This window comes from Coregonus lavaretus, assembly GCF_964263955.1.
Source record: "Coregonus lavaretus genome assembly, chromosome: 12".
Classification (NCBI taxonomy): domain Eukaryota; kingdom Metazoa; phylum Chordata; class Actinopteri; order Salmoniformes; family Salmonidae; genus Coregonus; species Coregonus lavaretus.
Window position 1 is genome coordinate 31,260,130 of NC_139999.1, and position 25,730 is coordinate 31,285,859.

The 25,730-nt window shown below is 44.2% G+C and overlaps 2 protein-coding genes across 2 annotated transcripts in view; one reads left to right on the plus strand and one right to left on the minus strand.

Annotated features, from left to right (window-relative positions):
- Positions 1-2,142: 2,142 nt before the first annotated feature.
- On the plus strand, positions 2,143-3,767 carry LOC311138447 (transcription factor Sp5-like; the record flags this gene model as incomplete). Its single annotated transcript, XM_084173127.1, has 2 exons — positions 2,143-2,217; positions 2,604-3,767. 2 exons carry the CDS (start codon positions 2,143-2,145, stop codon positions 3,765-3,767), a joined length of 1,239 nt encoding a protein of 412 aa, XP_084029253.1.
- A 1,782-nt stretch (positions 3,768-5,549) lies between these two features.
- LOC311137823 (rho guanine nucleotide exchange factor 25-like) overlaps positions 5,550-25,730 on the minus strand; it is a 48,982-nt gene continuing 28,801 nt past the window's right edge. The window contains exons 4-16 of the mRNA XM_084172421.1: positions 20,147-20,274; positions 19,463-19,529; positions 19,096-19,199; positions 18,039-18,108; positions 12,731-12,820; positions 12,418-12,510; positions 11,817-11,867; positions 11,493-11,570; positions 11,205-11,396; positions 10,819-10,999; positions 10,158-10,363; positions 8,879-8,986; positions 5,550-6,943 (exon numbers count right to left, since the gene is read on the minus strand). Coding sequence (XP_084028547.1) covers positions 6,827-6,943; positions 8,879-8,986; positions 10,158-10,363; positions 10,819-10,999; positions 11,205-11,396; positions 11,493-11,570; positions 11,817-11,867; positions 12,418-12,510; positions 12,731-12,820; positions 18,039-18,108; positions 19,096-19,199; positions 19,463-19,529; positions 20,147-20,274 — 1,485 coding nt within the window. The 3' untranslated portion in view covers positions 5,550-6,826. The remainder of the gene's footprint in view (positions 6,944-8,878; positions 8,987-10,157; positions 10,364-10,818; positions 11,000-11,204; positions 11,397-11,492; positions 11,571-11,816; positions 11,868-12,417; positions 12,511-12,730; positions 12,821-18,038; positions 18,109-19,095; positions 19,200-19,462; positions 19,530-20,146; positions 20,275-25,730) is intronic.

Sequence of the window (25,730 nt, forward strand, 5' to 3'; positions counted from 1 at the left end):
CAATTATGTGAAAAATCCCTGACAAACGTAGAAGAAATCTGGCAAAAGTATTTCAATTATCCAGTCCATTGTTGTGTGATACAGGTTTCTTCCATTGTCTTCCATTGATGGTGTCACTCCTACGCCACGCTCGTCCCTCAATCAGTGCAGGCGGAATCGACGCGCTATCTGACGTAAGATGTTTCCTCTAGCTACCTTTTATATTATAAAAATCTTTACGATCAAAACAATCATGTTTCTAATGGCAGTTATGGGCTTATAAGATATATAACACATAATATCATGGCCTCTTAACTGACCCCCATTACTGTGTCTTGAACAGCTAATAATGGCTCTCTAGGTTTATTGGCACAAGGAGAGCCTGTCCCTCACATCTGTTATGACCATCTTGTCAAATCACAGTCCTTGGTGTAGAAATAGATGTAGGCCTATGTGGGGATGTCTTGGAGATGTTGGGACTGACAGAAGAAGCAAACCAGATCTACCTAATATATTCATTACAATGAAATGTCCATTGTCCAGTCAATTTCGGAGAATACACCTTGAAACGGAAATGTGGGGAAAAGAGATATGGAAGAGTAAATAGACAAATAACTACACAATGGTTATTGGCTCCTGAGTGAAATATGGTATCATAGTTAACTAGTAAAGAAATACAATTTATAAAAATGCCAGAAAATAGGCACAATCAAAAGAAGATAAAGTCCATTGTAAATGTAAAGCACGTTGCTATGCAAATGTCACTTGACACCTCTTGCAGGGCCCTTTGAAGAAGCAAAATGGTCACCACGTAGAAACTTGCATCTGCATCTGCGATAAGATTTCATATTGGCCTTCACTTGAACCAGGGGGAGGGAAATCGTCAGGGGGAGGGAAAACTTCAGTTTGCTTGACTTTCAGATGCTATTGGGGCTCTTTGATCCTGGATTATTATACAGAATTAAGAAGGAAACCAAAAAAACGCCAACCACCAGCTCAGCTCACTTCCAAACACTTGCAATGAAGTAGCAGCCTAGCAGGCCTACCCCACTGGGCACAGACATCAGTTCAATGTCTAGTTTTGATTAACATTTGGTTGTCAACTAACGTGAATTCAAGGTGAACTCAACAACAAAAAGTTCACCCTGTCATTGGATTTAGGTTAAAAGTTCAAAATCCCCTTACATCGATGACTTTTAGCAAATCCAATCAGATTTCCACCTTGATTTAACATCATCACATTGATTTTTTGTTGTTGTTGTTGAAATTGTGTGAAAACAATGTTGATTAAACTAGTTTATGGTAGTAGGGCGAAGGTATTAGCCTTATTATACAAATATAAATTGTGGATAGTTTGGCCATTAATTTAAATTAGCCTAAAGCCCGTTTAAACCATAAATATCGTAAATGTCTCTGTCTTCAATCGTTATATTATCACCTATGTAGCCTACATTGTTTTAGCAATGTGCAAATAGTTGTAGTACGAATAGTGGGGGAGATAAATCATTTATCTCTCTCTCTCTCTCTCTCTCTCTCTCTCTCTCTCTCTCTCTCTCTCTCTCTCTCTCTCTCTCTCTCTCTCTCCCTCTCCCCCCCTCTCTCTCTCTCTCTCTCTCTCTCTCTCTCCCTCTCCCCCCCTCTCTCTCTCTCTCTCTCTCTCTCTCTCTCTCTCTCTCTCTCTCTCTCTCTCTCTCTCTCTCTCTCTCTCTCTCTCTCTCTGACACACACGCACGCACACACAGTTCTTACTTTTTCTGTAGGCCTATTCGTGAAAGGAATCCCGCAGAGGACATCTCTCCATAACAAGATGCTGCCAAGAATGTGTCGATTGGTCTCGTCGCACTTCAAAGGATATAGCGTTCGAGGCAATCAGTGAAGACAAGGTTGCTGAAAGTTTGTCACCTAAAATTACTGGGAGAGATAGCTTGCAGAAGGGATACTGCCGGAGCCCGGATTTTGGAATTGTTTCTACAATTTACTTTTATTCTATGGTTTTTTATTTCTTCACGACAATTTACACAACACATTGTGTGTTTTTTTTCCATTTTTTTTCAGTAAAGGAGTCTGACTTTGGATGAGAATTGAAACACTGCAAATCTCGTTTTCTAGATAAGATTTTGTTTCCGTGCGCTGCCACCATTCAAAAAGCTACATTGGCCGCAGATGCGCGCAGTGGAGACACAAAAACTGATGGCCTCTTTGCCGGGGACCGATCACTTTCTACAACCTTTCTTACAGGTGAGGAGGAAAATGTGTTTGAAATGTTTCTAGAGGAAATTTGGTATGGGAGAGACAATTCAGTGTGACTTTAGAGTACATTTAGAAAGTGCCAAGCACAATTATTGATTCATTTTCTCCCAGTATCTTTTTAGGAATTGGTCTGGTTTAATAGTTTTTAACAGTATTTTACCATTACTTTAGTTTAGTTCATTAAATACATAGAAAAATTATAACATATATTTTAGAAATAGAGATGTTGTGATCCACAGTAAAAGGTCACCACTGTTCTATCGTTGCTCTGTGATCACTATAAGATATTGATTTTGTATCTTGTTTTGTACTCAAGAGTATCCAATTCAATAGTGTACATCATGTCTAACATCCATTCTCTCTATACCCCACAGGACCGCATAGCCAGCTCCTCTCCTGAGAACGAGCCCCATCCCCTCTCCTCCTTCATGGCCAGAACCTGTGGCCAAGCCCGTCTGGGAGGCAGTGGAGTGGGGCAGGAGCGGCAACACCCTCCTTATGAGGGGAACATGAGCTCCATGACTGGGATGCTCCAGCTGTGGGGCGGTGAAGTGGCCCAGAGCTCCAGTCTAGGGGTCCAACAGGTGGAAACTCTGACAGTGCCAAAATTATATTTTCCTGGCCACATCCAGAGTGGACTGGGCCCTCACCCCCATCCCCATCCCCACCACCACCACCTCCATGAGCTGCCTCTCACCCCTCCGGCTGAGCCCTCCTCCACCCCGGCTGCCTACGCCTTTGAGCTCTCCCCAGTGAAGATGCTCGCTCCTCAGGTCCAGGGTAGCTCTCATGACCCATACTTCCACCACCAGCACAATGGCATTGGGCAGAACTTTCCTAACTTCCTCCAAGTTTCCACAACGAGACACCCCCACCACCCTGGTGGGTATACAGAGGAAATTCAGCAGTGGTGGAGCCTGCCCCAGAACACCAGCAGCCCCCATGGCCATCACCAACCTCACAGCCACCCCCACCATCACCACCCTCACCCCTTTGCCCTGGGCAGACAGCTGGTGTTGGGGCACCAGCCTCAGATCGCGGCCCTCCTCCAGGGCTCATCCAAGGGCCTGCTGGGCTCCACACGCCGCTGCAGGCGCTGCAAGTGCCCCAACTGCCAGGCCTCCTCTGGGGGCACAGGGGCTCCAGCCAACCCTGAGGAACCAGGCCGGAGGAGGCTCCACATCTGCCACCTGCCCGAGTGTGGCAAGGTGTATAAGAAGACGTCCCATCTGAAGGCCCACCTACGCTGGCATGCCGGGGAGCGGCCCTTCCTCTGCAGCTGGCTCTTCTGCGGGAAGAACTTCACACGCTCGGACGAGCTGCAGAGGCACCTGCGCACACACACGGGGGAGAAGCGCTTCGGCTGTCAGGCATGTGGGAAGAGGTTCATGCGGAGCGACCATCTAGCAAAACACGAGAAGACCCACCAGGGTAAGAGGGGACAGCCAGAGTCAAGGGACAGTCAGGGCCCCCAGCAGGAGGCTCCACGGCAACCGGGTGGCGCCAGAGGACCAGACAGGAACATCAAGAAGGAGTAGAGAAAAGACCAAGAGAGGTAAGCCAAGTGACTCACAGTCAGTGTGGTGTGTTCTGAGACCCCCAGCTCGTGTCTCTGTATGTGTGGAGTCTAGGTGATGAGACCCTCAGAAAGAGCAGAAAGACAGGAGGGCCAGCGTGGAGACTGAGAGTCAAGGGCAGACCACCGATTCAATGGCCTTTCTCTGGAAAAAATAAACCATTCTTGCAAACACACAAACTTTTACACTGTCAAACCATTGTCTTGACAACATGTTTGTCATGGTCATTGTAGCCAGCATTGTCCACTGGGCCACCATCAGGAGGCCTGTGATCTTCAGAGGCTGTTCTGTTCAGCATGCCTGCCTGCCTGTGTGGAGACTCGTAATAAAAGCAGGAGGGCTGAGGTGGTTGAATAGTTCTTTCTCATGGACCCCTAATGGAGATAACTGGTCTCAGAGAATGACCAAAGACGTCAGAGAGGAAGTCAGAGTACAAAGAATAATGGAAATAATGCTGTTTACTATTTTCATTCAGTCTGCCAGCTGAGTATTTGCAGTGTTACGGTTTTCAATAATAAACACTAACTACACTACAATGGTCTTTTGACTTTATTGTGTTTATATTTTAGACAGTTTGTGGTATGTGTATCTGTTGCCGGGTATATCATTTTTCATGTATTTTAAATTGTCAAAGAAAATTAAAAGAAAAGAAAATGCACAATAATATTTTGTGCTATTAATTAAGCCTTCTATTTTTGATAAGTTAAAAGTATTGGCTTATTGGCGTAATTTTACATTTGTGTTGTAATTATAAAGTGTCTTATAAATTAATTTGATATGCATAGCATATGCATAGGATAGCTGACATTGCAAATTAATTTGGTTGCCAGAAAGTTAAACTAATAGTGTGATTCGATTGACATTGATCTACATTACATGAGCATAACATCTCAAATAAACAAAACTAAGTTAGAGTAAAAAAAACAGTTTGAGCTTGATTTCATTCAAATAAAACAAAAAAAGATAACACTTTATCAATAAAGATAGATCAAATTATTGTTTTGCGATGTTGTCAACTGTTGTCAGTTGCTATTTAGCCAGTTAATAATCTCCCCTCTATGGAGAGGTATAGCAACAGAGAGCTCTAACCAGGAAGGAATCTCCCTTGTTTATTGGTCCCCAGCTGATACCAGTGCCCTTTGATTTAGCGGTTGTGGAAATGTATGATCCCACCCTTCCCCCGTCCGCGTTTTTCCAATTCTTCCCAAATCTGACATACATTGCCAGAAACCTCAGCATTCCACCTGAAAAGCTATATTTGAACATCTTCTATCCTCAGGTAGCCATAGGCAATCTACCACCAAGTGCCCTATATTGAGCACATAAAGTTGTCCCTCAACTCACCATTTGATGGCGCTAAATACCTACAGTATTTTTCCAGTACACTCCCCCCAAAGACTGTCAGGTAGGCAAAATGAACTGCATGGATGCCAAGCAAATCACCAATTGATGTGTGAAATGTTGTTTCATTTGATGCAAAATACATCAAATTACTCTTGCTTATTGGTGCTATTGTTCACTTTTGTATTGTTTTTGTGGGATTGTTGAGAGTGGCAGTATTTATTTCACAAAGGCAACAGTTAGTGTGTATGCTAAATGAAGGAAATGGGCAAGGACATTCTGGGTTTTTCAGGATAATGGGTTTTTCAGGATAAGAACTCTATCAGTTCCTTTTTGGCAGTCTTATAACATGACCACGACCAAGATCAGAATAATGGTGGGGGGACAAACAGCAACGCAGTGTTGATTTATTTATTTATTGATATGGTCCCACAGAATATTATTTACATTCATGATGACATTGACAGATGAACACCCCCTTGATCTATGTTCCCTTTTCCTCTCTCCTACAGTTTTGAGTGGGCTTTGTGTGAGTTTCCGTGTGTTTTCTTCAGATAACGTTGGAACAATGGCAGGGTTAAAATAGCCGCTAAAATGAAGGAAAACATATCCATTATTACTGTGCTGCTCGGTATGCATAGAGTAGACAAACATGACTGCAGCTGCTCAAGTCCTAGACAGATTCAGTCCCACAATCAAGCTCAAAATTATATCAGGACTACAATGTCATTATGTCAGCACTCTTGACCCAAGGGCTGCTTTATGAAACAGTGTTGAGGATGAATTCAGGATAGGAGCATACTGGTAAGCTATATAAAAAGAGAGACAGAGAATAGACATGTCATTATCTCCCACTAGTCTTTGCGTCCCTTCTTGTACAAAGTGATAGAAGCTGTCATACGTAGCAGTAGCATAATGGTAATATGGTCCGCCTGTTTAAGATAAAGCAACAGTAAAGAGTTGGCGACTTAAGAAGCGGTCCCAAATGTCTATAAGTTCTTTATGAAACCAAATAGTGTTAAGAATGTCACCATATGAAGTTCAATCATGTATAAACTCTTGACAAACTTAGTGGTACTGTACTGTAGAAACGATTTGCAGTGTGAACAGCTACCATCGCATCACAGATGCATTCTACCAGTCACATATACATACCAACATGCATACACAAACACACTGTCAACATCAGATACCATTGGTTACTTTTCCCTTTCCTCTTCACAGAAACACCATAGAGGGCTGCACTTCTGCTTCACTTCTCACATCCCAATAGTAAGTAAAGGTTTCAAAATAGTATAAAATATAATATGATGACAAAAATACCCACAAAATAATCCTTATTACAAGCTAGAGATACCATAGTAATAGTAATATAGCAATATTAGGGTAATCACAAGGGTGGTGATATTGGAGTTGTCTGAACTGACCCCGCCCCAGGCCCCCTGGCTGTCCTCAGTGGAGTAGAGCCAGGCTAGCCAGGGGTCTCTCAGCATGCCCCTCATTCACTCCAGGGTGAAGTCCCCTCTAGGCACATATCTAGGATCAGCTTCCCCATCCCCCAAACCTAACCTCAGCCATTACTGGGGAAAATGCAAAACTGAACTAAGATCAGCATCTAGGGGCAGATTCACCATACTCTCCCTCGTTCAGTCTGTGAGGTCAAAGGTCATCACACATCATCAGCACTCATGCTCATGCAGAGAGAGATCTGTCAGCTGATCAAGGTTGCCTGAGTGATGCAGTGCGTAAGCCCCTCTCTCCTCCGGCATGGCTCCACGGTAACTGTCAGTACCACCCTGAGAAGACAGGATAAGACAGAGGCAGCATGTTCAGTTACATACACATAGTGAAGTCATACTAGGACCAAGAGGCTTAATATGTCAATTACTTTTATATCAAAGCCTTTAAAACCCTTTCCTGCAGTCAAATGACCTAGTGGCCTCATGGGTGGAATGTTATTAATATTTTTCATGATTTCATAATTAATAAATATATTATTGTTTTTTACGGCAAAAATCTTCTGTGATGTATATAAAGTGTAATATTGGGATGCAAACTCAAAATTGAATACATGTCAACTCTATATCTGACATGGTACAGGTGTCTTGTTTTTTTTAAAGCCCATAACCATGTGTGTGAGGTGTATACTTTTGTTTCAGAGTAGATTTAAGACTACCAACAAACACTCTGTGTGACCCTGATTTAGCCCACTGCAGTAAAATGTTATTAAGACCCTACCTAGCCTTGCAGAGAGGAAAGAGGAAAGACAAAGGTGGTGGTATGTTGAGTGGTTCTAAAGCAAGATCCTGTCCTTACATCAACCCTGGGTAGAGACAGGAAGAGAGATTGACCTTACTGCACTCTAGCAGTACAAGGTTACATTCTGAACTCACTCAGCCTTCTGCCTAAATCAACCTATTGCAGGAAATACGAGTATGATACGGAATGACATCAGTCCTCTCACCTCCTCTATATCAATTGTAGGTTTCCAAATACACCAGAACAGTTTCAAATACCCCCCCTCAACCCACTGATAGGGTAACATTACACTTTTTTTCAAAGGCCCAAAAGGTTCTCTATCCTCTATCTACCAGAGAGCGAGAGGAGGAACTACAACAAAGTGTGGAAACAGGCGTGATAAGCCTCTCTGATAGGATTCCTGTAATCAAACCCATTTCCTCCCCATGGGGAGAGTCTGGCTAAATAAAATAAACTACCAGCCAGGGCACCGGGCTAGTTATCCCCAGGAACTGAGACATATGTTCCCAAGTATTCCCACAAATAAAAAATGAGATATGTGATCATATTGATATTTTCCAATACAATCTCTTTTTGGCCTTAGGGAAGGGAAAGGGGGATACCTAGTCAGTTGCACAACCAAAATGTTTCTTCCGCATTTAACCCAACCCCTCTGAGTCAGAGAGGCGCGGGGGGCTCCCTTAATCGACGTCATCAGCGCCCAGTTGTTGTTGGGGCTTAACTGCCTCGCTCAAGGGCAGAACAGCAGATTATTCCACCTTGGCAGTCGGGGATTCGAACCAGCGACCTTTCGGTTTATGGCCCAACGTTCTTAACCACTAGCTACCTGTCGCCTTAGTTGTGATCAATTTGCAGTGTACAAATTATTATAACTATGTTCCGGCCCCTCGACCATCTGCTCTGACAAAAATCGACCCGCGGCTGAATCTAGTTGCCTACCCCTGCTTTATGGCTTCTATAGTTTTTATAGGAACTGACCACAGATCGGTGTGACAGCCTGTTAGGGTGCTGTTAGTATTGTAACCTCGGCTGGGAACAACAACAGGATATCTCCCATTAGGAAAGAGGAGAGGGCTGGCCCAGTCATTTCCCTCTAGCACTGACAACCACGACAACCCCAGGCCAATGGCCAGGGGGATTATATGATAAAACAGTAAAGAGCTATTTATAAACTAAACCATTTGCTGATCTGTTTGTGATCTGAAGTGATGAGAGAGTTTATGGGAGCCTTGGGAGGTTAATGACAGAGATCCTGCTCATGGTGGTGAGTCCTAAATTAAATAACTCAGACTTTCCTGTACTGTAAATCAATTATGTTTCTGTAGAAATGTGTGGTCAATCTCAAAATAGCACTTGGTCAATGGGGATAGCAGTTGTGACTTATCAGAACCTGCTGAGATACTATATCCGTGCTGTACTGAGAGTGTTTGAGTCAGTGGGTTCTTGTATTTCCCTGCAGTGTGGTTGAGTACCTGCAAGCTGTGCTGAGTAGGGAGGCACAGGCCGTTGCTGAGTTGCTGAGGACTGGTCAGAGGGAGGTGGGAGGGACGGGGTGTCGCAGGGCTAAGATACAGCGGGGACTGAATGAGAGAAAATATAAAAGAGGGGTGAATAACAAAGAGAGAGAGAGAGAGAGAGATGAACCCGGAGAAGAGTCCCCTAAGCAAGCTGGTCCCGGGGCTCTGTTCACAAACACAAACAGACCCCACAGAGCCCCAGGACAGCAACACAATTAGACCCAACCAAATCATGAGAAAACAAAAAGATAATTACATGACACATTGGAAAGACTAGAATTCTATTTGGCCCTAAACAGAAAGTACACAGTGGCAGAATACCTGACCACTGTGACTGACCCAAAATTAAGGAAAGCTTTGACTATGTACAGACTCAGTGAGCATAGCCTTGCTATTGAGAAAGGTCGCTGTAGGCAGACCTGGCTCTCAAGAGAAGACAGGCTATGTGCAAAATGCCCACAAAATGAGGTGGGAACTGAGATGCACTTCCTAACCTCCTGCTAAATGTATGACCATATTAGAGACACATATTTCCCTCAGATTACACAGACACACAAAAAAATTGAAAACAATTCCAATTTTGATAAACTCCCATATCTATTGGGTGAAATACCATAGTGTGACATCACAGCAGCAAGATTTGTGACCTGTTGCCACAAGAAAAGGGCAACCAGTGAAGAACAAACACCATTGTAAATACAACCCATATTTATGTTTATTTATATTTTTATATTTTTACTTTAACTATTTGCACATCATTACAACACTGTATATATAAATAATATGACATTTGAAATGTCTTTATATGTTTGGAACTTGTGTGAGTGTAATATTTACTGTTAACTTATTATTGTTTATTTCACTTTGTTTATCCATTTCACTTGCTTTGGCAATGTTAACATGTTTCCCATGCCAATAAAGCCCCTTGAATTGAATTGAGAGAGAGAAAGAGAGAGAGAGAGAGAGAGAGAGAGAGAGAGAGAGAGAGAGAGAGAGAGAGAGAGAGAGAGAGAGAGAGAGAGAGAGAGAGAGAGAGAGAGAGAGAGAGAGAGAGAGAGAGAGAGAGAGAGAGAGAGAGCGAGAGAGAGAGAGAGAGAGAGAGAGAGAGAGAGAATGTGGGATTTCAATTAAATATATTATTTCCATTAGTTGCTGACACTGTTTTATCTTCACTTGCTATGACTATCAGATCAGCCTAGTGAGTTTTTTGTTGCAGTCAGTGTGTTGGCAGTACCTGTGTGTCTGCAGGGGGCTGGCTGGGCAGGTGCAAGGAGGGCAGGGAGGTATTGTAGGAGCGCAGGTAGGGTAGCCGGTGGCGGTCAATGGAGGCAGAGGAGTGGGGTCGCAGGCCAGAGGTCGGTGTCACGGGAGCCTTCATGGCTCCTCTCAGGCTGTTGGACTTACTCTCCCTGCGCTGGTACTCTATAGGAGACTGGAGAGCTACGGACCACAGGAGATGGGGGAAGACAGGAGGATAGTTGGAGGGAGAAGAATTGAGACACAATTATGCAGTTGACACTTAACAAATGGTACTATTAATTTATTTATTGAGCATCTATAAAATGTATCCATAAGGCAGAATCAATCAATTAATATAGTTAATCAATTAATACAATTAATCAATCAATCAATACATTCTAAATACTTTATATAAAACACAGCTTAAAAATATCATGAAAAGTTTTATCATATTTCCCAATGACATATACTTGTGTGTGTAAACGTCAGAGAAACAAATGCAATGTGTCCCAAATGGCACCCTATTCCCATATAGAACACTACTTTTGACCAGAGTCCTATGTGCCCTGGTCAAAAGTAGTGCACTAAATAGGGAACAGGGTGTCAATTGGGACACATGTGTATGTGGCCCGTGGTCCAGCGGTCAGCAGCAGTACCGTTGAGGAAGTTCTTCTGGGTCTCCAGGATCTGGACGACGTCGTTGACCCAGGCTCTCCGAGTCTCCGGGGACGAGGCCTGTAGGACAAACCGTGCCACGCTCCCATCAGCCCCGCGGGACGTCAGGACCAGACGACATGGGTCCTCCTCACAGTGGTCCTCCACACCCAGACAACTGAGCTGCAGCACAGAGAGACAGGGGTCACACACATTTACATTTTCGTCATTTAGCAGATGCTCTTATCCAGAGCGACTTACAGTTAGTTAGTGCATTAATCTTAAGATAGCTAGGTGGGACAACCACATATAACAGGCATAGTAAGTACACTTTTCCTCAATAAAGTAGTTATCAGCAAAGTCACGCACACACACACGTCATTCTCACCTTGATGCTGTTTTTAAAGGTGTACCCTGGCAGAGAGAAGCCCTTCTTCCTATCGATTGGTTCACTGATAATGACCAGCTGTTCAAACAGGAAGACCCGCCTCTCCTTGGCACGGGACAGGAAGCTGCTGTCCTGCTCACTAACTGTAAAGGTGTCCTGCTGGAGCAGCTTCCCCTGGGCTGTGATCTTCCCCTGAGAGACAGAGACAGAGACAGAGACAGAGACAGAGAGACCCATAAGAAAACACAACATTATGTGGAGAACAGAATCTGGTGTCTGGTATCTCACCTCAAAGCCCTGCAGCCTGCCCACGTTCATCATATCATTACATCGCTTGGGCACGAAACACATCACCTCCACCGCTCTCTGTGGGTGGAAGAGGAGGAGGGGTGGCGATAGGGAAAGAGGGACATAAAATAGAGAGAGAGAAAGAGAGATGGTGTGGGATTGGATAGACAATTATGGTTTGTAACTGAAAACAGTCATTTTTTCGCTTTCTCCAATAGAGCAGTGATTGAAAACTGTGTGTGCAGTTTACAGTAATATCACAAGTGAGTATTGGAAATGTTTTGACCATGACGGTTTGTACCATAGTTTTGGGAGAACTCTCACCTCCAGCTCTGAGGTATCCCTTCCTGCTTTGGTGTAGTACTTCAGGAAGTCCTGAGGGAGCCAATCAGAGAACAGTTTACTGAATGGTTTGGAGGGACTCTAAAAGGATTACTGAACAAAATAAGACTGAACTATATCTTGTGTTTCATCATGTAAGAGTGACGTATTATCCACTGTGAGATTAGGGAGATGATGAGAGGACCTGTGACTCTTGGGACAAAAGCTGTCAACATGAATCTCTAATTCACAGCAAAAGCTCCCATAATGCTGCGGGGTGGCCTGCTTATTCTCCAGTGACTCCCAATCTCTTTCTTTATTTCTGCCTTTCTTTCTCACAATCTCTTGCAGTGACAGGTCACTCAATACATCTCTATTACGTGAGGACTCAAATCATCTAGGGCTAGATTACATCATGCTAATTGTAACAGTTATTTTCCATATATTCCAGGTGGATTCCAAACACACACGTTTGGACCAATACACGCACGCACGCATGCGCGTACACACACACACAGACACACACAGACACAGACACAGACACAGACACAGACACAGACACAGACACAGACACAGACACACACACACACACACACACACACACCTTGAGCAGTAGTTGGTATTTCATGATCCTCTGTACTGGTTTGATAAGCAGGTCGTTGAGTTGTAATCTGTGGCCCAGCTGCTGCCTCAGGTCCTACAGAACCAGACAGGTTAGCTCCTCATAGCAACATACACAGAACTAAGGGCCGGTTTTGGTCAGTCAGACATAAACCAAGACAAAGAATGAGCACTTAAGATACACACAATCAGAACCAGAGTTAGATAAATAAGAGGAATTGGGCTAGAACAATGCCTAAATGGGATTAAACGGCTCTTAAACTGTCCATGTAGTTGTACTGTGAAGAGTCACTCACCTCAAAATAGGTCTCGATATACTCTGAGACAATGTGCTCTGACTTGGGCTTGTTCTGACAGTACACTACGTACATGTGGAGACGCCGCTCCTAGAGGTCCAAAAACAAACAGAGATGATGAGAGATCGATACCAGATGGTGGCTCATGTGGTCCGAGTGTGTGTGTGTGTGTGTGTGTGTGGAGAGCTAGTGTGAGCAGGTCTGTGAGTGTGTTGGTGTGTGGGTTAAGTACCTCCCCCAGCATGGCTGCTCTAACCCTCTTATTCCCCTAAATGTGTCTCAGTTCTCCTTCCCCTCCAGGCTCTTTTGAAGTCTGTTAAATAAGAGCAGGAACTTTGCCTTATTAAATGGTTCCGGCGGCTTGGTGGGAATCGTTTAATTCGCTCTTGCTTAATTAAACATGTTGGAGTAATGAAGGAACTGGGACGACAGAGAGAGAGAGAAAGAGAGAGAGAGAAAGGGGAGAGACATAGATACAGTAAATAGAGAGGAAGAGAGAAGAGGGAGAAAGCAAGGCGCTGTGAAACTACACAAAATCAATGAAAGTGCTCCCTCTCTGTTTCTTACTCTCTTTTTCTCTCTCCCCTGCTGCTGTTGTGTGGAAGAGGGCCGGTGTATGTGTCAAATAAAATACAATTGTATTCGTCACATGCTTCGTAAACAACAGGTGTAGACTAACAGTGAAATGCTTACTTACGGGCCCTTCCCAACAATGCAGGGAGAAAGAATATAGAGAAATAAAAGAAAAGTAATAATAGATACACAATGAGTAACGATAACTTGGCTATATACATGGGGTCCCAGTACCGAGTCGATGTGCAGTGGTACGAGGTAATTGAGGTAGATACTGTATGTACATATAACTAAGAATAAAGTGACAAGGCAACGGGATAGATAATGAACAGTAGCAGCAGCGTATTTTTAGGGCCTTCCTCAGACACCGCCTGGTATAGAGGTCCAGGATGGCAGGGAGCTTGGCCCCAGTGATGTACTGGGCCGTATGCACGACCCTCTGTAGCGCCTTGTGGTCGGTTGCCAAGCAGTTGCCATACCAAGTTTTGATGCAGCCAGTCAAGATGCTCTCAATGATGCAGCTATATAACTTTTTGAGGATCTGAGGGTCCATGCCAAATCTTTTCAGCCTCCTGAGGGGGAAGAGTTGAGGGAGAGGTTGTTGTCCTTGCACCACACTGCTAAGTCCCTGACCTCCTCCCTATAGGCTGTCTCATCGTCATCTGTGATCAGGCCTACCACCGTTGTGTTGTCAGCAAAGTCATTTAGACAGGTTACCTTGGCGCTCTTGGGCACAGGGACTATGGTGGTCTGCTTGAAACATGTTGGTATTACAGACTGGTTCAGGGAGAATTTGAAAATGTCAGTGAAGATACTTTCCAGCTGGTCAGCGCATGCTCTGAGTACGCATCCTGGTAATCCGTCTGGCCCTGCAGCCTTGTGAATGTTAACCTGTTTAAAGGTCTTACTCACATCGGCTACAGAGAGCGTGATCACACAGTCGTCCGGAACAGCTGGTGCTCTCATGAATGGTTCAGTGTTGCTGCCTGGAAGCGAGCATAGAAGGCATTTAGCTCGTCTGGTAGGCTCGCGTCACTGGGCAGCTCGCGGCTGGGTTTCCCTTTGTAATTCATGATAGTTTGCAAGCCCTGCCACATCCGACGAGAGTCAAAGCTGGCATAGTAGGATTCGATCTTAGTCCTGTATTGATGCTTTGCCTGTTTGATGGCTCGTCAGTGGTCGTAGCGGGATTCTTATAAGCGTCCGGATTAGAGTCCCGTTCCTTAAAAGCGGCAGCTCTAGCCTTTAGCTCAGTGCGGATATTGCCTGTAATCCATGGCTTCTGGTTAGGATATGTACGTACGGTCACTGTGGGGATGACATCGTCGATGCACTTATTAATGAAGCCGGTGACTGGTGTGGTAAACTCCTCAATGCCATCGGATGAATCCTGGAATATATTCCAGTCTGTGCTAACGAAACAGTCCTGTAGCTTAGCATCCTCTTCATCGGAACACTTCCGTATTGAGCGCATCACTGGTACTTCCGGTTTGAGTTTTTGCTTGTAAGCAGGAATCAGGAGGATAGAGTTATGGTTAGATTTGCCAAATGGAAGGAGGGAGAGCTTTGTATGCATTTCTGTGTGTGGAGTAAATGTGATCTAGAGTTTTTCTGCCTATAGTTGCACGGGTTACATGCTGGTAGATATTAGGTAAGACGGATTTCAGTTTCCCTGCTTTAAAATCACAGGCCACTAGGAGTGCTGCCTCTGGATGAGCATTTTCTTGTTTGCTTATGGCCCTATAAAGCTCGTTGAGTGCGGTCTTAGTACCACAATCGGTTTGTGGTGGTAAATAGACAGCTACGAAAAATATAGATGAAAACTCTCTTGGTAAATAGTATGGTCAACAGCTTATCGATCAGAACCTCTAGACTTCATTCATATTAGAGATTGCACACTAGCTGTTGTTAACAAAGAGACACAAACCTACCCCTTGAGCTTACACGAAGCTGCCGTTCTGTCCTGCTGATCCATAGAAAGAACTGCTAGATGTACTGGATATTATCCATGTCCTTGTTCAGCCACGACTCAGAGAAACATAGGATATTACAGTTGTTCAGCTCCCGTTGATAGGATAGTCTCGAACGGAGCTCGTCCAGTTTGTTCTCCAGTGATTGTACGTATGCCAATAGATCCGAGGGTAGAGGCGGTTTATCTACTTGCCGACTTAGTTTTATCAGGGTGCCCGCACGTCAGCCTCTCTTGCACCGTCTCTTTCTCTTCCGAGTCTCTGGGATTAGGGTCATGTGTGTACGAATGTGTGTACGTCTGCAAAGGGGCGCAACTTTGGTTTTAGAAGTGGGGGGGACATAATATTATTATTATGAATATTATATATACACTACCGTTCAAAAAATCTGGGGTCACTTAGAAATGTCCTTGTTTTCGAAACAAAAGCACATTTTTTGTCCAGTAAAATAACATCAAATTGATCAGAAATACAGTGTAGACATTGTTAATGTTGTAAATGGCTATTGTAGCTGGAAACTGCTGATTTTTTATGGAATACACAGGAGTACAGAGGCCCATTATCAGCAACCATCAGTCTTGTGTTCCAATGGCACGTTGTGTTTGATAATCCAAGTTTATCATTTTAAAAGGCTAATTGATCATTAGAAAACCCTTTTGCAATTATGTTAGCACAGCTGAAATATGTTGTGCTGATTAAAGAAGCAATAAAACTGGCCTTGAGACTAGTTAAGTATCTGGAGCATCAGCAATTATGGGTTCGATTACAGGCTCAAAATGGCCAGAAACAAATAACTTTCTTCTGAAACTCGTCAGTCTATTATTGTTCTAAGAAATGAAGGCTATTCCATGCGAGAAATTGCCAAGAAACTGAAGATCTCATACAACGCTGTGTACTACTCCCTTCACAGATCAGCACAAACTGGCTCTAACCAGAATAGAAAGGGGAGTGGGAGGCCCCGGTGCACAACTGAGCAAGAGGACAAATACATTAGAGTGTCTAGTTTGAGAAACAGACGCCAGTTGAGGACCTGTGAAGCGTCTGTTTCTCAAACTAGACACTCTAATGTATATGTCCTCTTGCTCAGTTGTGCACCGGGGCCTCCCACTCCCCTTTCTATTCTGGTTAGAGACAGTTTGTGCTGTTCTGTGAAGGGAGTAGTACACAGCGTTGTACGAGATCTTCAGTTTCTTGACAATTTCTCGCATGGAATAGCCTTCATTTCTTAGAACAAGAATAGACTGACGAGTTTCAGAAGAAAGTTATTTGTTTCTGGCCATTTTGAGCCTGTAATCAAACCCACAATAGCTGATTTTTTATTTAACTAGGCAAGTCAGTTAAGAACAAATTCTTATTTACAATGACGGCCTACACCGGCCAAACCCGGACGATGCTGGGCCAATTGTGCGCCACCCTATGGGACTCCCAATCACGGCCGGTTGTGATACAGCCTGGAATCGTACCAGGGGGTCTGTAGTGACGCCTCAAGCACTGAGATGCAGTGCCTTAGACCGCTGCGCCACTCAGGAGCTGATGCTCCAGATACTCAACTAGTCTCAAGAAGGCCAGTTTTATTGCTTCTTTAATCAGCACAACAGTTTCAGCTGTGCTAACATAATTGTAAAAGGGTTTTCTAATGATCAATTAGCCTTTTAAAATGATCAACTTGGATTAGCAAACACAACGTGCCATTGGAACACAGGACTGACGGTTGCTGATAATGGGCCTCTGTATGCCTATGTAGATATTCCATAAAAAATCCAGCTACAATAGCCATTTACAACATTAACAATGTCTACACTGTATTTCTGATCAATTTGATGTTATTTTAATGGACAAAAAAATTGCTTTTCTTTTGAAAACAAGGACAGTTCTAAGTGACCCCAAACTTTTGAACGGTAGTGTATATTTTTTTATCTAGTCAGTTAAACACTCCAAACAGCCTCCTGGCCGCTGGGAGGCGTCCGCGTGGTCATAAAGCACACCGTTGCCTCATTTTGTTTCACATTCCAATGATAAAACTGGAGGGGACAAAAATGCAATCTCAGAATGTCGGGGGGAGGACATGTCCCCCCCGTCTCCAGTGAAAGTTGCGCCCCTGCATGTGCATGGACTGTTTCCTGCCACGGTCCTGCTCTTCCTCTCACTCGGACCAATTTTTACTGCGAGATCTCAGCACACAAAGCACAGCTGTTTGTGTGTGAGTGTGAGTGTGAGTGTGAGTGTGAGCGTGTTTGTGTGTGAGTGTGCACTAAGTACAAACACAGCTGTTTATTTGCTTTCAATGTCATTTATTGAGCTATTCCGGCTCATGTGGCTCCACAGTTTCATCAACAGTCTGGCATTTTGACACTGGCTCTTTGTAACTGGATCTGTGAGCTGTGACCGTAGCATAGTAAAAAGCTCTGTAGATAATTATGCCTTATTATTATTCTACTGGCTTTCCCTCTGTCCGCTCCACCAGGCAGCCTGAACGATCAAGACAAATATGGATGGCAGTAGGCCAGAGACACTCTAAACACAGTCAGTTCTCTGAAGAGACCAGGACTTCTTACCAAACACACTTCATACTAAACGCACAGAAAAACACAAAGAGAAACCCTGGAACTTCATTCCAAATACAAGCAAACAGAATCAAAGACAATGTAAGGAGATAGGTTTTCATGGTGTGTCCGCAAATAAAGAGTCACACTTATGCAAACACACACACACACACACACATTTACACACACACACACACACACACACAAGACACACAGACTCACATGCTTGATGAAGAGTTGGGCCAGTCTGTTGGGCTCAGCCACACACTTCTCCAGCTCCCCCAGGAGATAGCTGTGACACACAGAATAGAGGAGGGGGTCAAAAACCAGTACATACTCTTCTACACATCAGGCAGAGGAGAAGAGACATATAGATACACACACAACTACACTGAGTGTACAAAACATTAAGAACACCTAATATTGAGTTGCACCCCCTTTTGCCCTCAGAACAGCCTCAATTCGTCAGAGCATGGACTCTACAAGGTGACGAAAGCGTTCCACAGGGATGCTGGCCCATGTTGATTCAAATGCTTCCCACAGACTGGATGTCCTTTGGGTGGTAGATCATTCTTGACACACACGAGAAACTGTTGAGCGTGGAAAAACCCAGCAGCGTTACAGTTTTTGACACACACAAACCGGTGCACCTGGCACCTACTACCATACCCTGTTCAAAGGCACTTAAATATTTTGTCTTGCCCATTCACCCTCCGAATGGCACACATACACAATCCATGTCTCAATTGTCTTAAGGCTTAAAATTCCTTCTTTAACCTGTCTCCTCCCTTTCATCTACACTGATTGAAGTGGATTTAACAAGTGACATTAATAAGGGAGCATAGCTTTCACCTGGATTCACCTGGTCAGTCTATGTCATGGAAAGAGCAGGTGTTCCTAATGTTTTGTACATTCAGATGTACACACAGAGAAACAAACACGGGAGAGAGAGAAACAAATGCACACACACAGCTATATGAACACACAGACAGACAGTCACACACACGCACACATACACGCCCAGAACACAGGAAATGTCTGACACAGCCATGTGGATTCAGTGTGACAGAATAAGACTCATATGATAGTGCTAATAAACATGCTCCAGTCTCAGTGTGCACTCCAAAACAGGAAAACGCTTCACATCAAGAGTGCTCAGTATACACGTACACGCACACACACACACACACACACACACACACACACACACACACACACACACACACACACACACACACACACACACACACACACACACACACAGGAGCATGAGACCTACTCTTTATGCCAGTCATAGATCTGGTGGATGTTCCCGAACACTATCTTGTCTTTGCCCTTCATGTCCTCTGGGATCCCCTGACTGGCCATGCTGGCCATGTAGCCCTGGGCAGACCAGAGGAGATACACATACACACACATACACACAGATCAGTGTTGAGGGGTCACACACTCCACCACAGGAAGGAAAATACTGCTACTTCACAGGAGAGCATCTGGCTATAGTCATCATTGTGTATATGGTAGAGAAAATAGGGCAGCTGCTATGAAATAACACAAAAAGGAGACTTTAAGTGTACTTTATATCATAACAATAACTGATAAAGGTGTCAGCATCAAACATGTCAGATGATAGATTTGTCACACACCTCCACTATGAATCCCAGGTCGTCTACATACATCTTCTCTGTCTCTATCAGCTCTGTCAGCACATATCTGGGGGAAAGGGGGAGAGAGAGAGACAGACAGACAGAGACAGCGAGAGAGAAACAGTTACAGAAGGGGGCAGCGTGAGAGAGAGAGAGAGAGAGAGAGAGAGAGAGAGAGAGAGAGAGAGAGAGAGAGAGAGAGAGAGAGAGAGAGAGAGAGAGAGAGAGAGAGAGAGAGAGAGAGAGAGAGAGAGAGAGAGAGAGAGAGAGAGAGAGAGAGAGAGAGAGCGAAAGAGAGAGAGTTGGCTGCAGTAATAGAGGGCTAGAGGGCAGCCATTAAACAGTGTGACTTCTCTCATAACAGTGAGGTATGGGGTTCTCCCAGAGTGGAGCCAGCCCTTCCATCACACCGTTAGCTCTCATCATCATAGGAATTGCGTCCCAAATTGCACCCTATTCCCTATAGTGTGCTACTTTTAACCAGGTCCCATAGGGCTCTGGTCAAAAGTAGTGCACTGTGTAGGGAATAGAGTTCCATTTGGGGCGCTACCAGACACTTAATGGCTGCAGCACCAGGAGCACTCAGATGCTGCATTATACTGTGGTGGAACACTGACAGTCCAGTCCATTAATGGGATAGGGGCTATGAAGACTGGACACAGTGTGGAGGTCACCACCACCTACATGCTCTTCTCTAAGGCACTCCTCCTGTCCTCTTCACTGTCCATTGTGGCTGACCATTGGCTGGTCGAGTCATCAATCAGGGAGGGGCCATCTTCTTCTTCTGAGAGAATGGTGGAAGATTGATGGTTCTGAAAGCAGAGGGTGGAGAGGTGAGCTCATGTATTCACTCCAGGTCCATTGACTACAAGCATATGTCTCCTGTACAAAGAGAGCATAGAACCCAGGCCAGACAGACCAACCGACAGACCAACAGACCGACCGAAAGACAGACCCTTCATTAACTGGGCCTCATCTGCGGCTGGCGGCTGGTTCCTAATCCAGGAAGCAGACGTCCATGGGAACGTGAGCGAGGAAGTAGGGAGAGTGCAGGACAAGGCCAGCATCCTGTTGGCTGTTGCAGGAGGGAGACTCCTCAGGAAAAGGCCATCACCCTGTTGGCTGTTCCAGGAGTGAGACTCCTCACTATTTATCGCCTTGGAAAAATACTGCCTGCTGTGTCACTCCAAACCCCAAGTAATCGGATAGCAATAAGCACTTTTCCATCTCTCTCCCTCTATTTATTTATCTCTCTCCCACTCTTTTTTTAAAAACTGCTAAGGTTCTTTTAGAGTTTTACATGTACTGGTGAGGGAGGTGGTGAAAGAGAAATGATGAATAGAGTCAAATAGTCAGATATGCAGAGAGAGAACGAGAGGTACATTTTGTGTGCCAGACAGGGGTTGCCTAACTCCAGTCCTCGAGTACCCCCAACAGCAGTCCTCGAGTACCCCCAACAGCAGTCCTCGAGTACCCCCAACAGCATGCATTCGGAAAGTATTTAGACCCCTTGACTTTTTCCACATTTTCTTACGTTACAGCCTTATTAAAAAATGTATCAAATTAAATCATCAATCTACACACAATACCCCATAATGACAAAGCAAAAACACATTTACATGAGTATTCAGACCCTTTACTCAGTACTTTGTTGAAGCACCTTTGGCAGCGATTACAGCCTCGAGTCTTCTTGGGTATGACGCTACAAGCTTGGCACACCTGTATTTGGGGAGTTTCTCCCATTCTTCTCTGCAGATCCTCTCAAGCTCTGTCAGGTTGGATGGGGAGCGTCGCTGCACAGCTATGTTCAGGTCACTCCAGAGATCGGGTTCAAGTTGGGCCAATCAAGGGACTCGTCCCGAAGCCACTCCTGCGTTGTCTTGGCTGTGTGCTTAGGGTCGTTGTCCTGTTGGAAGGTGAATCTTTGTCCCAGTCTGAGGTCCTGAGTGCTCTGGAGCAGGTTTTCATCAAGGATCTCTCCGTACTTTGCTCCGTTCATCTTTCCCTCCATCCTGACTAGTCTCCCAGTCCCTGCCGCTGAAAAACATCCCTACAGCATGATGATGCCACCACCATGCTTCACCATAGGGATGGTGCCAGGTTTCCTCCAGATGTGACGCTTGGAATTCAGGCCAAAGAGTTCAATCTTGGTTTCATCAGACCGGATAATCTTGTTTCTCATGGTCTGAGAGTCCTTTAGGGGCTATCATGTGCCTTTTACTGAGGAGTGGCTTTCGTCTGGCCACTGGAAGGTTCTCCCATCTCCACAGAGGAACTCTGGAGCTCTGTCAGAGTGACCATCGGGTTCTTGGTCACCTCCCTGACCAAGGCCCTTCTCCCCCGATTTCTCAGTTTGGCCAGGCGGTCTGCTCTAGGAAGAGTCTTGGTGGTTCCAAACTTCTTCCATTTAAGAATGATGGAAGCCACTGTGGTCTTCGGGACCTTCAATGCTGCAGAAATCTTTTGGTACCCTTCACACAATCCTGTCTCGGAGCTCTACAGACAATTCCTTCGACCTCATGGCTTGGTTTTTGCTCTGACATGCACTGTCAACAGTGAGACCTTATATAGACAGGTGTGTGCCTTTCCAAATCATGTCCAATCAATTTAATTTACTACAGGTTGACTCCAATCAAGTTGTAAAACATCTCAAGAATGATCAATGGAAACAGGATGCACCTGAGCTCAATTTCGAGTCTCACAGCAAAGGGTCTGAATACTTATGTAAATAAGGTATTTCTGGGGTTTTTTGTAATTCAAAATTCAAAAGGCACTCGCACATCTGAGCTATCTTTTTTGCAGGTGCATGGTACCCAAGGATTTATGAAAACTTGCTTGATGGGTCGATGTCCTCATTGTTGTTTTACAGACGTGTTTAATACGTTTTATGTACACACTTTATTAGAATATTTATGAAATGCGCATTGTTATATTTGGTAACACTTACTTATTTTACCTCGACTCCAACCCCATTCGATGCATTGAACGGATGTGGGTGGAGCTATGTCTACATAAGGGTGCTAATTTTTAAAAACTCACAAACGCTCTGACGAAGGCCTTGAGGCCGATACGTAAAGCTTATTAAAGAGCAGTGATACAGCTTATGAAAAATGAAAAATGTATGCACTGACTAACTGTAAGTCGCTCTAGATAAGAGCGTCTGCTAAATGACTAAAATGTAAAATGTTATTAAAGAGCAGTGATACAGCTTATTACAGAGCAGTGATACAGCTTATTAAAGAGCAGTGATACTATCAAGAGCAGTGTGCGGGTTTCTTCTTTTTTATTTTTTTATTTTTTAAATAAATGTGCAAACATTTCTAAAAACCTGTTTTCACTTTGTCATTATGGGGTATTGTGTGTAGATTGCTGAGATTTTTATTTTATTTAATCAATTTTAGAATAAGGCTGTAATGTTACAAAATCTGAATACTTTCCGAATGCACTGTACATTTTGGTTGTAGACCCAGACAAAATCACGATTCAACTCATGGAGGACTTGATGATTAGTTGACAAGTGTGCTTGTCCTGGGCTACAAATTGGGAAACACTGGCCTAGGTGATATCAGGCTGAAATAGTGAGAGAGTAATATTTCTGAGAATAAATAAGTCTTCACCTCATACACAGGGTAATCTCAGATAGGAATAAGAATATAAGGAATAAGAATATAATCATATGTTTCTACAACTTCAGCCACCCCTGTATTTATCTGCACCACCACTCAATCCCTCTCTCTATTACACTACACTAATCCTCCCATTCGGTCAGTTATTGGACAAGCCCTCTCTCTCTCTCTCCTGGCCTTGTGCTGTCCCCCTACGTCCTCCCTCATGCTCCCCCACGTTCCCTCACATGCCCTCTCTCTATATCTCAATGAACTGGCATCTCCATGTCCTCCTTTTCTTTCTCTCCTTTTATCAGTCTGTTTTTCAATGCTGGGTAAAGTCATCCTTCCATCACTTCCACCTTCTCAGTGACCAATTATGATAAACATCCCAAACTGCCACACACACACAAACTCACGACACACAGACACACAGACACAGACACACACACACACACACACACAAATGGGCGCTGATGTCCATGATGTCCGTAGTGCGTTTGGCACATGCTTCCTAATATCCTAATGTTACCAATGACAGGCAGCCCACAGACAGTAGGTCTATTCACCAGTACCTAATATATGTTAAAGGGATGGCAGAGCTCTTGATGGACCTAGTGAAGCAGCCTATTCATGGCAGCTCAGCCCGGTGACGTCTCTGCTGACCGTGGAGGGGAGGTAAAGGTAGAGCAGTGATGAGAGCTCTAAAGAGTTTCATATTCATTGACCCTCCTGAGTCATGGAGAGTTTCAGTGTAAACTGTGGAGTTCCGGTAAGAGTTAGGAGGAAGGAGTGAGTGAGTAGACATTTCTAGCCTGGCCTAGTCCCCCTATCACTTCCTAAAGCCTCCCTCTATTTCCTCATCTTCCTTCCTCTGAATTCTCCAGTCTCTCCAAGCCTGATCTAGACTAATCGAAAACACCCTATTCAGTCCTCCTCTACCGCCCTCTTCCCTTTCCTTGACAGCCTCCCAGCCTTCCCTGGTTTCTGTTCTATCCACAATTACCCACTTCTCCTCCCTCCACCTTTCTCTACCCCTAGCTCTGCTCCCTACCCCTACCCCTGTTCTACCCAGCATCCCTATAGGCCCTTTCTCTAACCCCCACACCCTAGTCTTCCCCGGACCTCTACTCTACCAACCCCCCTCCACCCACCCCTCCAACCCATCACCCCCAGCCCTGACCCTGTTTTCAGCTCTCCAGTGAATCTGTGGAGGCAGCAGGCTGTCCGGGGCTGACTGCTGCCTCGCTACTTGATCACTTCCAGATGCGGCCTGAAATAGCCCACACTATTGATCCCACTGGGCAATGGCTTTCTAAAGTTTGTTTCCCAGCTAACACATTTGGTTCCTTGGAAGTTGTGGGAATGTACGTTTTTTGGTTTCCCATTGGTTCTGGAGACGAAGACAAACGTTTCCTGCCCGGTAAAAATAATGTTTTTTAAACGTTCTGAGAACCGAAGTGAACATTTTGCCTGTTCTGGGAAGGTACATTTTTAGTTGCATGGAGGTTCTGAGAATGTTTTACTATGGTTCCCTGAAAGTTTTCCTGGGAGGTTTTAATAACGTTCTGAAAATGGAAATTACAGGTAATTTCTTTTATAACTTCCTTAAAACTTTCACTAATTGTTTCGATAAGACTTTTAATAACACTGCTTGCTTAGTTTGGGTTAACTGTTTTGAACTCCAAGCACAGATAGGGCACATGGAAATGAATTTGCTTTGGCATTAATCATGCAAACATGTCTTTTTTATTGTGTCACAGTCAACCTATGATCTTCTGTTCTCTATCCATGGAATTAGTCCACTGCACCACTAGGATGGAGCTAGCATGCCATGTTGTTGTTTTTTACTCATACAAAGCTGTTCATTTCAAAGGAAACAAGCACTTATTAAGATCAGACGTGGCCAATTAGTGGGCGCGGCCAACACACCTGAACACACTTAACAAGATAGAGGATAGAGTTGATGCTGAGAACGGAATGTATATGTTTTTCAATAACATTCTTAGATTGTTCTTTAGACGTTACTAATGTTTTCTTGTGATTTTTATGGAATGTTTTCTTAATGTTCTGAGAACATGAATTTAAATAGTACCATGGGGAAACCTGCAGAAAACATTATGCTGAAGTACTGACATTCCCACAGAAGAACGTTGTTTCCTAACATTCTATGAACTATTTGAGAACATTCTCAATGTCAAACCAGTTGTAGAACGTTCCTAGAACATTACCAAAAATTACAGTCAATGTAACCATTTTTGAACTTTTAGGAAACGTTCTGTTAAAGTAATGAAATACCAAGAAAATAAAGTTATTTTGTCAAGTTCCTTAAATGTGCTGAGAATGTTCCAAAGCCAAGCAACTATCATGCACCCCTCCCAGAATGTTGTGGGAAGGTTGTATGCAAAATAACCATAGGACAACCACGCTCTCACCAAGCTCTAAGAAACATATAGTGATAGCTGGGTTAGTTTTAACCCACCAAGCATTTACAGATGGCAATGTCTTTTGGATGTCTTTTTTTGGCCCTGTCTGGATTCAACGTCCACAGACGTCAGGTCCGGACCGGCCTATATTTTCCCCAAACATAGACATCTATAATTGGTTCAGATTTGCTCCGGTCTGGACCGGCCTTGATTTGTCCCGGACCGGACCAAATCGGA